We start from the raw sequence: 12,796 nt of genomic DNA, 5'->3' as shown, positions 1-12,796 counted from the left end.
TGGTCAATGGCTGGTCGGCCACTGTGTGAACAGAGTCTTGGACTAGATGGACCCTCTGTCTGATCTAGCAGCGCTCTTCTGATGTTCTGATGTTCTTACTTGACTGAGGAACCTGCATTTTCTTTCCCCCTAATTTTACCTCTTGGAACCTGCTGTGACTCCTGACACCACCCTAATGCCTTAATTGCTGTACCTGGTGTTATGTCTTATTTCGTATCTTGCTTTGACTTGTTCTCTAGGCTTGCAGTCTGATCCTAGCTGTGGCACAATCTCATTTCTCAGGCTCCAATCCAGCACACATTCCTGATTCTGAGTTTGGATTAATTCTTGGCTAGGTCTCTGTTTCTAACTCGGTGCACATTTTGGCTGCACACGGCTCCACAGCAATGTGCATCAGAACAGGGCTTGGCCGAGGTAAAAACAACAACCCCCATGTTCAAAATAGCAGGATTCTGGCGAAAGATGTGGGAGACAGTCTACAGAGGTGAGGGTGCAAGGCGGGTGAATATCCAAGATGAACACGAAAAGAGAGAATAGTCTCAGGATGTGTAAATGAATGTATTGTGTTATTAATGAAATTGTGTTATTGTTTGCATGTATGCACAGGCCATGCTTGCAATGTGCTTTTCTAATTGAAAATCATTTTAGTTCTTATTTACTTATTTATTACATTTATATCCCACCATTTTTCCTCCAAGGAACCCAAGGCAGTGTACATAATCCTCCTCCTCTCCATGTTATTCTCACAACAACAACCCTGTGAGGTAGGTTGGGTTGAGAGTCTGTGACTGGCCAAAAGTCATTCAGTGGGAAACCAGCGGGTTTCGAGTGGGGCCTAGAACCCGGATCTCCAGACTCCCAGTCCAACACCTTAGCCACTACACCACACTGGCTCTTTATCTCATTCCTGATTTATATATGTATTGTTACAGCCCTTGAAGAAGGACTAATAAAAAGCAAGAGGTCGAAACGCATTGGGCTTTTCTCCAATAAATTTGTTTACAGCGTCCTGAGGTTTATTCTCTCTTTTTGAGACAATCTACAGAGCCCCGACCAGACAGTTTAGCACCAGACAAGAAGAATACTGCTGGCAATTTATTATATGAATTGCATTTACAAAGGCACACAGTTCATTTCCAGATCTTTGACCAAATCGTACAGTTGTTGCATCGGAAGAACGGGTTTTGCTCCAAAATGAGAAGCTTAAGTGCATGCGTTCACTGCAACTGCTGACACAACTGCCGAAAAATACATGAAACAGATGACATGAAAGCCAGAACAAAGGGGGGAAACCTACCAATATAGCATGTGATATTTCAGTGTGGATGTTATCCTGAGATTGGATCCTCTGGACTGCATAAGAAATGATAATCGGAAGAAACTGGGAACTTAGGCTAGTTCAGTCCTTCATTGGCAAAATGCAATAAGCCCTTTCTCCTTCGCAACGGGCCTGTTAGGGCTGAGACATGAGCAGTTGTGCTAGCCAGTTGCTGGGAACCAGGATCTATGCCAGGAGTCAGAGCCAACGGGTGAAACCAGGGAATACGCTCAAAGTCAGAAGCAGGGAATACACGAAAAGTCAAAACAAGCCATAGCCAGGAAAGTCTATCATTTTCCAGGCAAAACCGCAAGCCTGAACAGGAAGCCTTTACAGTATTTCCTGTTTTTATTTATGTATTTAATTAAAACATTTCTTGACCGCCTTTCAGGGCAGAAGTCCTCACAGGACGGTTTACAACAATAAAATATGTAAAAACAGTTAAAACATTAAAAGCAATAAAAAGAAGAGAGCCAATGTCCAGACTGGAAGTGGGGAGGTGAGTCAGTCCAGGGCCCGAGGACACTTTTCTGCTTGGGGAGATGCTATAATCCATAGCCCCGACGGCCTACCACACCGGCTGTGGAGGCTGGTGGCTCTAATGTCAGCGGGGCAGTGAATACGCTCCAGGTTTCAGGCAGAACCAGCCAGAACGCTAAAGGAGCTATCCAAGGTATGAAGTATCTAGGATAGTCATTTAGGTTTCTGACTGAAACATGGAGCGGATTTACCACCACACTGACATCGGAGCCACCAGCCTCCACTGCATTCACAGATCAAGGGGCTCCCCGTTCTAGTCCTGACAGCACTATCAGGTTGATCAACTTCAGAGAAGAGACGGAAGGAAAGCAGTTGCTTCCTTCTTCCCTGTTAATCATTTCCTCCCTGAAATATTCCCTATCCACTGTCGCCTTTACCCCTGCCAGGATTTCAAATCCTGCGCATAAAGGACTGGAAACCCACGAGTTCTTTGCCGTCCCGCTTCCCTCCTGATACCTCCCCTGGTTTAGAAACATAGATTTCAACCAGCAATGTAAGCCTCTATTGAGCTCTCCATCAAAATCAAACTCAGCGGGACTTAACATGTTAAGGTGCCATCCTATGCATGTTTAGGCAGGAAAATGCCCTACAATTCCCAGCCTGGCTCAGCCATAGCTGGCTGAGAGTTGTAGGACTTTTTTCCTGCCTAGGATGGCACCCTTGAACACTGAGCCAGTATTTGAAGAGAGTCATTGGAGTGCAGTGTGCTTTCTCTCCTGTACAAAGAAGCAGAAGAAGAATTGGCATTCACGTGGCACACGTGTTTAGGCGTGCACATGCGTAATTTGATGTCGGTACTAGGCAAAAAGAAACACCTAGGACCCAGATATTCTTTTTCTTTTCCGATTTCTTACAAAAACGAGTAGGATGCCTGGAACTTTATGGCTGTTTGGTTTGAGGAAAGAAGAGCAGTCAAATGCAATGATAGATCAGACTCACGTTATTGCTGCAGGTTTTATACCGAATGTTCCTGCCTTCACAGTTCCTGGGGGGGTGAAAAAACAAGGTTTGAATGCAGTGTCTAAGTAGAAGTCCCATTAAAAGACTACCCCCTTCCCATAAATTATTCTCTCCACTACTGGATATTTAACGCTGCCTGGAAGATGAATAGGTGGACATGACTGTCTGATGAAACAGTTATAGCTTTTCCTGTTAGTCTTACATCTGTGCAAAGTCCCAACATTTCTGAAATATTATGGGCAAAACTATTACACAGTTTACCAGCAGTCTGCTCTGACAAATGATTTACAAGTAAATAACAGAGCTCTCTAAAATCATTCCAAGGCAGTTACTCATGAGCAAGGTTCAGCTTATGGAAGGCAGAGATCAGAGGTTCTGGGCACACAGGGACAGGAAGCCGGAAAGGGAGGAGGGTGTGTGACTAGCGAAGGGGAGGGACAGGAAGGAAGAAGTAACCCGCCCAAGGTCATTCCTCCTCCACCATCACCACCTCCTCCTTTCTGTCCTTTGGTCCATCTCCAACTACTGCGCTCCTCTTCTGAGCAAAACCGGCAACCCAGGTCTCCAAAGTGTGGGCAAAAAGTGTGGGAAAAAGTCAGTCCCGGGTAGAATGGCCAAGGATGCTCCACAAACGCTTGAAGGGAATTTAGGGCTAAACTGCACCATGTTCTTCAGCCATGTTTAACATTAACCAGACAGCCCTTTCTCCGTGGCAAATCATCTAGAGAGAACAATCTGTACGAGAGAAGGGATGGCAATACGTATGTGCTTAATCCTTTCTCTGGCAGCCACTTTCTCTCTGAAACTCACCCTTGCTTTTATCCACACCGATGTTCTAGGCTCTTATTTGCAAGGTAAACAGAGTTCTGGAACACTGGCAGGCACAGGAGCAGCTGGGAAGGAGAAGTTTCAATCGGAAATGGCTGGCAAGTGAAAGGTTAAGTACCCTGCTGTTTCCCCTTCTGTTGCAAAGTGTCCAAGTGTCTGCAACCCGCAGGTGTTGTTTTGCAACCGATGGGGCGGCGAGGGTTGGGGGCTCAGAGGAGGCTGGCAGCGCCGGCGTCAGTGGGGCTGTGAATCTGCTCTGGGTTTCGATCCGAACCAGTGAGAACTCTAAAGGAGTTATCCAAGGTGCTGAACCCAATCCTCAAAATGGATTCCTACCTTGGATAGCTCTGATTATCCACGTTCTGACTGAAACCCAGAGCGGATTAACAGCGCCATTGACATTGGAACCACCAACCTCCTCTGGTTAAGCTATGTGTAAGGTGTAATTTAGCCCTTTGGGTGGAGGCAGACAATGGTGTTTTGGAAAACTAATGAGACAGCCATCTGTCAGGGATGCTTTAAGTTGGATTCCTGCATTGAGGAGGTGGTTGGATTTGATGGCCTTATAGGCCCCTTCCAACTCTGCCATGCTATGATTCTGTGAGATGAGACCTGCTAAGTCAGTAGTCCAGGGATGCAGAACCCCACATCCAGCCCTCTGGGGTTCCCTAGATGGCCATACCAACTTCCCCTACACCCACCCCCTTTCCCCAGACCATTGATAGCTTGATGTTCTCCTGGCTTGTATGCATTTTCCCCCATTCTAAAAGGTTGAAATTTATTTATTCCATTTATATCCCACCTTTTTTCCTACAAGGAACCCAAGACAGCATACATAATCCTCCTCCTCTCCATTTTATCCTCACAACAACAACCCTGTGAGGTAGGTTGGGCTGAGAGTCTGTGACTGGCCCAAAGTTTCCATGGCCGAGTGGGGACTAGAACCCAGATCTCCCGACTCCCAGTCCAACACTTTAGCCACTACACCACACTAGCTCTCCTCTAAGGCTTAACTACTGGCAGTAAGAGGTTTAAGCTAAAATATGCTGGTATTTTTGCCCCGCCCCTTTGCCTTTGGCCCTTCTCACCACTGGAATGAGGCCCCAGAAAGCTTCCCCAGAATGCAACTCATCCCTTGGGCTGAAAGAATTTCAGGAGTCCTTCATTGTGGGCCTTGCTAGACCTGCCGGATAAGCCGGCAGGGAGGAGGGGCGACAGCGCGCTAGAGCTAGCGCACACTGTCGCCAGCTTCTAGACGCACGATGCGACAGGGCAACGGGAAGCCCCGTAGCGTCGGCCATTTTGTTTGTTTGTTTGTTTAAAGGGGCCATATGTGCTGGAGAGCCGCCGGAGAAGGTAAGTGGTATTTTTTAAAAAATTAAGGCTCCCCGCTCCCCCTGCCCCTGATCCCCCCCACAATTCCTGACGCCCCCCCCTGCCCACTCGGCCATCCTCCCCCATCCCCGATGTCCTGTCCCCGGCTCTCCTTCCCTCGCCCCCGTCCCCTGTCCTCGGCTCTCCTTCCCCCATCCCCGATGCCCGGCTCTTCTTCCCTCGCCCCCATCCGCCATCCCCGATGCCCGGGCTTCTCCCCCCCTCTCTCCTGCCGGGTCCGGCCTTCCCCCCCCCCCGCCCCTATCTCCCCACCCCCGGGAGCGCTGTGCCCAGTCCGTGGCTCTTCCCAGCTACTCGCGAGTAAGCGAGCAGCCGCAAAAAGCCACGGACCCTGCTAGACGTTCCGCAGCCCCAGGGCTGCGGAAAAGCCGGGCCATAGCGAATTCGCTTATGCCGGCTTAAGGCAGGTTTTAGCGCGGCCTAACCCCGGATTCCCCTGTGCGTCATCTGGATGCACAGGAGGGAAACCGGGCCTCACACCACGCTAACGCCTGGTCTAGCAAGGCCCTGTGTCTTCAAGTACTTAATCAGCTTTTATTTGCATGTATTTAAATTTCCCTTTATTTGAAAAAGACTTTAGTGCAACCTGCCCAAGTCTCCAGGGTCTAGTGATGTAGCTTCCATCCCCCTGCATAATCACCCAAACCCGCATTGTGTAATTTGTGACTTGATGACGTGCACCACGAGCGACCAACCTGCCGTTTAAACATCTCCTTAAAGAATAGGATGCACCCCCTCCACAAGTCCGCGAGCAATCACTCCATGCTCCCCAGGCATCCCAGCCACCTTCTTTATCTTCATCAGACTGGGTAATTCTTGAGGTCTGGAAACACAACAGAAAGAAAAGGAACTCAGCAGTCCAGGAAAGTCACATATTTTGCAAAATCCTTTTCGCTGGTTATTTACCCTGGGGAGATTCCTAGTCTGGTGGTAATAATAAGCAGAGATGCTTGGTCCAAAGCAAATTATTATGTCAACAGGGGAGAGAGGGGAGAAGAAGTGATATATTTACAACAGGAAAGAACTGGTCCAAAATATATCTCCGCTTGGAGGGGGGGGGGGAAAGTGGTTTCAAAAGCTCCTTTTCTCCTCTTTCGTAACTTCGCATTCATTTCCTCCGGGGCTTCTAAACTCAATTATAAGCATCAGACCTTGAAAAACGCCCTCCCGACGCCAATCTGAAAAATGATGTGGAGTGCTCACTTGAAGGGGTTGCGTCTAGTAAGAGCTTAAGGCAATATGACAAGTTTTCGGAGTAGAGTGGCTTATAGTGTTATATGATGTCGTTACGGCCCATGCGGCATGAAGGTAGTGTCATGGAAAACGGCCATGTCCAAATGGTATGCAACGAAATCAATGCTGGGCACCATGAAAACGAAAGGCATTAAATAAGGCTCTGGGAACTCAAGTCATATGCATGGGCACACGCCGTTGAGGCTGTCTGTTGTATCTCTGTATGATTTTGGAGCCAATAAAGATGACGCTGAAGGGCAGGTAAGCATTTCACGTTGCAGCATAGCAGCCTCCTAGTTAACAAAAATGTTTAAAATTTTAAGACAGAAATCAAGAGGGCCAAGGTGCCAAGGGAAGGGTCTTTATGAGCCTGCCCATGCTTTGAGATCTTCTGGAGAAGCCCTTCTTTCAGTCCCACCATCTTCACAGGTGAGCTTGATGGGAACATGGGAGAGGGCCTTCTTGGTGGCTGCTCCGGTGCTCTGGAACTCTCCTCCCGGGGAAGCTAGACTAGCTCCCTCCTTGATGGGCTTTCGGAAGCAGGCAAAAACTTGTTTGTTCCAGCAGGCCTTTGGAGAATAATCTGGCCCTCCATCTATGTTAATGTCTTATAATTTTGTTGTGTATTTTAAACATTTATGGCTTTGTTCCCCCTCCCCAGTGTATGTTTTAAACTGTGTAAGGCCGCCTTGAGGCCCAGCATTGGGCAAAAGGCGGGATACAAATTATTATTATTATTATTATTATTATTATTATTATTATTATTATTATTATTTATGGTCATCGGTGCCCATGGACAGCCTGTATCATAATTCCAAGCCCTCCCAGAAAAATATGAGACAATAAAGAGGTTTGTTGTGCAATTCACAAAAGCTTTATTCAGTAAATAGACACCTCTTCACACCTGAAGGGACTCTGTAGGCTAGGAGCTACCCTCTAGGCTTAATTAGCCAAACAAAGCAAGGCAGTCACCTATCCACTAAATGGACGGTTTCTTGCTGTGCCCAACAAGCTTTTACTGGGCTCCTCCTTCAGGGAGGGTCATCAAGACGGGCAGCTAGTCTGGTGGACTGCCTCCCACCTCCTCTCGCCATGTTGGGAGACCCCCGCTAATGAAGATTGGCTTTCAAGGAAGTACTGCAGCTCACTTTGCCAAGGGACGGGCTGGAGCCCTGCCTGCCAACTAATCTAATTCTGTCTGCCAGTTTAAATGTCAAACGAGAGCAGCGGTAAACAGCTAACAAGTCATTCCTGTGCTGCTTTTGCATGTGCAAACTGTGTCGTCATCGGAACAAATCCGAGAGAGCTTGCCCCTCCCAATGAATGAACCCCCTACAGAAGCATCCTGTGCTCTGAGGTACAAATAGGCTTTTGGACGCTAGGAATCCAGGTTCTAAATGCATTTGCATTTCCTCGTCTTTGGCCCCAAATCTGGTAACCTAGAAACACATTTGTTCTGCCCGCCCATCTAATTCAAAATTAGCAGTAAATGTCTTTTTATAAGCGGTAACTACTTTTCCATAGCCTGTCACCCTGGTCTGAAGCGTAGCCATGGCAAACTTTATTGGATACCTTAATTTTGCTTTCGCAGGATAAAGTATGTTGACAAAGAGATTTGATCTTGGCCTTAAGTGGCTTGGATTAAGTGGTACTGATGCCGTGAGATGTAGCTGCACATAAAGAACACCTAATCATCGGTATTTTCCATAGGATTATGTTTCTGGCCCTTCCAGGCTTTATGTAGGTAGCAGGATCATAACACTGTCAGATGCCTAAACATTGAACTAAATGGGGTTCTTCATGGTGATAACATTATCATGGGCATGGTAATGGACTGGATGAGGGCCAACAAACTGAGACTCAATCCAGACAAGACAGAGGTACTGTTAGTGGGTGCGTCTACCCAGCTAGGTGATGTACAACCTGTTCTGGAGGACTTTGCCCACCCCCCTAAAGGATCAGGTTTGTAGTTTGGGGTGTTCTTGGAATGAACTGTCACTTGAGGCACAGTGACAATGGCACAGAGCACCTTTTATCAGGCTGCTATACCAACTATGCCCTTATCTGGACAGAGATAGCCTACAACAGTTATCCATGCTCTGATAACCTCTTGTCTGGATTATTATTGCAACACATTGTGCATGGGGCTGCCTTTGAAAATTGACCAGTAACTTGCTGGCCCAAAACAGAGCAGCAAGATCATGAATGGGGAATGGCCAATGAGTCCACATTATGCCATGGCTTTTCCAGCTGCACTGGTTGCCCAATGCAGGTCCGTGTCCAATTCAATGTGCTGGTATTAACGTGCAAAGCCCTAAACAGCTTGGGACCAGGTTATTTTAAGGATCGCCTCCTTCCATATGTGGTTTTAAATTCTGTGAGCTGCCTAAAGAGCTTCGGCTATTGGGTGGTATAGAAATGAAATAAATAAATAAAACCATTATGTGCATGGGGAGTACAGAAGCACCACTCAGGGCTCAAATAACCATGCAAATACATCCATGTACCCAAGACAGCTTTGGGCTTGTATTTTACGCCAATGCAAGCCTGAAACTTAAGGGAAAAAACAGCAGTTTATGATATGGGTACAGGGTCCTGCTAGTCAAAAGGAGAAGTAGGAAAGTCAAAAAAAAATATCCTGGACACCCCCAAAGCCTTGAGCATACTTAAAACAGCTTTGAGTCTAGCCCATTGTGGGTTTTGAAAGAAAAAAAGATATGTCCTGCTTTCTCCCGTACAAAACAGAAGTGGCCAAAGCAGCTAACAAAAGAAAACGTAAAGGAAACACAGCTAAAATACAGAAAACAATAAAAATTAAGAAACCTAAAAAGAAAACAGCCAGTTGATCATTTGATGAATATACTTAATACAGTATACCTGCCCATGGCACTGGAAGAGGACTGCGAAAATACATATATGCCTTTCTGAATGCAAAGAGTGAAATGTGCCTTCAAATGCAGGGGAGATGGGCTGTGCTCCATGTATCACAAGTTTGGGAAACATGGGCTTAAACCAACAAAAGCCTTAAAAAAACAAATTAGCAAGCAATTCTCAAGCACAATTCCTAAACAAAATATTACTCTTCTGTGCTTGCTTGTAACTTGTTATTGATTTAATTCCTAACTGTGAACCTCCAGATTCTTCCCAATTCAAGTCATGCCCACTTTGCTGATTTTTCTTGCCCTTATTTGAATTTGGTTTCACAGCATAGGCAAATATAATATGTAGATTTGATGAAAGCTGACAGCTAGTAAATCAAATATTATTTTGCTAGTAAATTACCAGGCCAGCTCAAACTACTTTTAACTCGTTTCCCATGGGACAAATGATTTGGACTGGCTGGAGTTTAAGTCAACAGTGTGGGGTACTGGTTTAGTCAAATGATTACGAAGAAAGCTTTGCCAGCACAAATGAGAGCTTTGATCGTCCTCTAAGGCAAATTAGAATTTTGGGGTGGGTGGGGGGGAAACTAGGTACCATTCAGAACAATTGGTTTTTATCTACTGGGAATTTAATAGTTGTAGAACAATTGTGCATTGTTTTGGGGGTTCATTCCTGCTTTTCTCAGCACACACACATACAAGGGGTTATGACTCACTGAATTCAGTGGGAGCTACTTCTGAGTAAACTTGCTTAGGACTGTGCTGTCAATCTGTTGAGGTATACCAGGGGGAAGCAACCTGGAACCCACCAGATGTTTTGGACTGCAATTCCCATCAGCCCCAATAGTTAGGGATTATAATTGTCTGAAACTAGGGATGGGTAAATCTGTGAAATTCAACCCTGCTCCAGTCCTCATTTTTCCACCACTAGGGCTCGCTCCATCCCAGTTCCACATGGCATTGCAAGACTTTTCCCCCCCAAGGCAGAAATTCAACCATATTTCTTCTGTGGATTTTTGACACCCATTTTTGAAGTGTACACATTTTTATACACATGTATCCATTGACTAAAGCAGTGGTTCTCAACCTTCCTAATGCCGCGACCCTTTAATACAGTTCCTCATGTTGTGGTGACCCCCAACCATAAAATTATTTTCATTCTTCTCTACACGATCCATTGTCATGGGATGGTTTGCTAATGAAAATAATACATAACAATAGCTTTAATAATACAAAAGATGATACATGACATAGTTCAGTCAATACAGTTTCCTATGACCATCGGAAATATGTGTTTTCCGATTGTCTTAGGCGACCCCTGTGAAAAGGTCATTCGACCCCCGGAGTCCCGATCCACAGGTTGAGAACCGCTGGACTAAAGTATGTTTGCATGCATTTTCTTTTCAAATGTGTGCATGTTTTCAAACACATTTTGTTTTGCAAACTTGGAAAAATACAGATATCCGACTGCACGTTTGCTTCTGAGAGGTATGAACTGGGTAATCTCACATTAAAATGCAAACCCCATGAATTCCTCAGCTATCCATATCCAAAATATCTGGAGGGCACCAGGCTGCCTGCCCCTGAGTTAAACATTAGAGCTGTACCTGCTTTATGATTTGCCCAAAGAAGCCATCTTGGATTTTTTTGCATGATACCTTGTTTGCATGAATAAGCCATCAAATACAGGACTCTCATGCCACCTGAAATACCATACAGTTCACACATTCAGTAGCAAGTCACCATATTGACCTCTATGAACCGTAATGATGAAATTTAACATGAAGTTCTAATATATCAGTAGTATTAACTTTTATACATTTATGGCCCTTTTAATGTAAATTCTTAGTGTCTCTTGTTTTAATTCTTTGTATTAAAATTAACTTTTACATATTTGTAGGCACCTTTTAATGAAAACCTTTTTAGTGTCTTTTTGTATTTTACTTCTTTGTATTGTAAAGCTTTTGTGTGCTTACCTATGCATTTGTAAAGTTGATATGACCATGACGGTTGAAGCAACAAATAAACCGTGGCAAGTCATGAAATACCAAGCGATAGGTTGCATCAACAACACGACTGGGATGATGGAACCTGACATTGACTTGAATCCAGTGGAGGCCGGTGGCTCTGATGTCATGGGGCTGTGAATCCACTCTGGGAGTCAGTCAGAATTCTGAAGAAGCTATCCAAGGTGCTGAACCCAATCCCCAGAACTTTAGAGTTCTGTCTGGTTCTGAACTGAACCCCAGAGTAGGATTTCAGTTCAGAATGAGCAGGGATAAATTATAGGCCCCTTCCAACTCTACTATTCTATGATTCACAATCCCACTGACCTCAGAGTCATCAGCCTCCTCTCCCTGAGTTTTAAGATCAGTTAACCAGCCATCTGAAACCCAAAAAAAATCTCTTCAGGGGGTCCCAGGGATGTGTTAAAGGAGACTTAATGGATCTCAATTTACACAAGCCATTTTCTTGAATTGAGGACTCACATATCGGGGGATCTTTTATTTTACTCTGTGTTAGTTTGTCAGAGGTTGGAGGCGAGACACTTCTCTATACCGCACCACAGGGCTGGTGGCACAAGGGATTCTACCTGGTCCTATTAAGCTACAGACTCTGTCCTGGCTCCTTCATGTGCATAAATTGTCGCTTGGGCACAGAGTGAACTCTCAGACTGCCAACCTAGGTGGCTACTAGGAAGGAGGGCTTTCTCCACTGTGGCACCCCGGTTGTGGAATGAGCTCCCCAGAGAGGTCCATCTGGCGCCTACACTGTACTGCTTTCATCGCCAGCTGAAGACCTTTTTATTCTCTCAGTATTTTAACACTTAATTTTAACTTAAATTTAAATTTCACTGTTTTAACTCTGTATTTTAATCTTATATCAATTTTGTGTGGTTTTATCCTGGTTGTGCTTTTTATACTGTATTTTGTAATTGTGCTTTTAACATGTTGGTTGTTTTATTATGGTTTTAACTTTTGTGAACCACCCAGAGAGCTTCAGCTATTGGGCGGTATAAAAATGTAATAATAATAATAAAAAAACCTCTGCCTCTCTGCATCCAAACCTTTCCCCCCCATGCAACCTCCCCTGACACATTGGGGTCACTGGCTGCAACAGGACTGGGATGGAGTGGTAGGCTGTCCTTGTTGCAAAGGCATTAATGGCTATGGCACTAAGGGATGGGCACGCCTGGGCATTCCTGTCCTAGGGCTTGGCATGTCTCTGCCATTCTGATTGGTAACATAGCCCTGTCCCATCTATGGGTCTTGCTGAGCATGGAAAAGACAGGATTTCATTAGCAGAGCCAAGCACATACCTAACAACACAAGGGCTGCTTGCTTCATGCACTGTGTTCATACCCTGTTTCAATTTTAATGTGAAATTCCTGTATCTATGGACTGCTATACCAACCACAGTTAATGTAATCTTACAGCATTATCGTTTATATAGAGTGCATGGCACTTTACAGCAAACAAGCTGGCAGGTCGCTGCTCCAGGGAGGTCACTATCCAAAATGCCACAGAAGGGAGAGAGAAAGAGGGAGAAGGAAGCAGGGATTCACAGAAGAAACTAGTCAGTTAAATTTAGTAAGGCTTAGGCCTAGTAAGTGATGGGGACTAAGGCCAGATCTACTCTA

At 45.4% G+C, this 12,796-nt stretch overlaps 1 protein-coding gene across 1 annotated transcript in view; it reads right to left on the bottom strand.

The window, feature by feature from the left end:
• ADAMTSL3 (ADAMTS like 3) overlaps positions 1-12,796 on the bottom strand; it is a 268,514-nt gene that overhangs the window by 144,852 nt on the left and 110,866 nt on the right. The window contains exons 4-5 of the mRNA XM_063142573.1: positions 5,737-5,864; positions 2,798-2,843 (exon numbers count right to left, since the gene is read on the bottom strand). Coding sequence (XP_062998643.1) covers positions 2,798-2,843; positions 5,737-5,864 — 174 coding nt within the window. The remainder of the gene's footprint in view (positions 1-2,797; positions 2,844-5,736; positions 5,865-12,796) is intronic.

This window comes from Elgaria multicarinata, chromosome 16 (genome assembly GCF_023053635.1).
Source record: "Elgaria multicarinata webbii isolate HBS135686 ecotype San Diego chromosome 16, rElgMul1.1.pri, whole genome shotgun sequence".
Taxonomy (NCBI): domain Eukaryota; kingdom Metazoa; phylum Chordata; class Lepidosauria; order Squamata; family Anguidae; genus Elgaria; species Elgaria multicarinata.
This window is presented reverse-complemented; position numbering and strand designations above follow the sequence as displayed.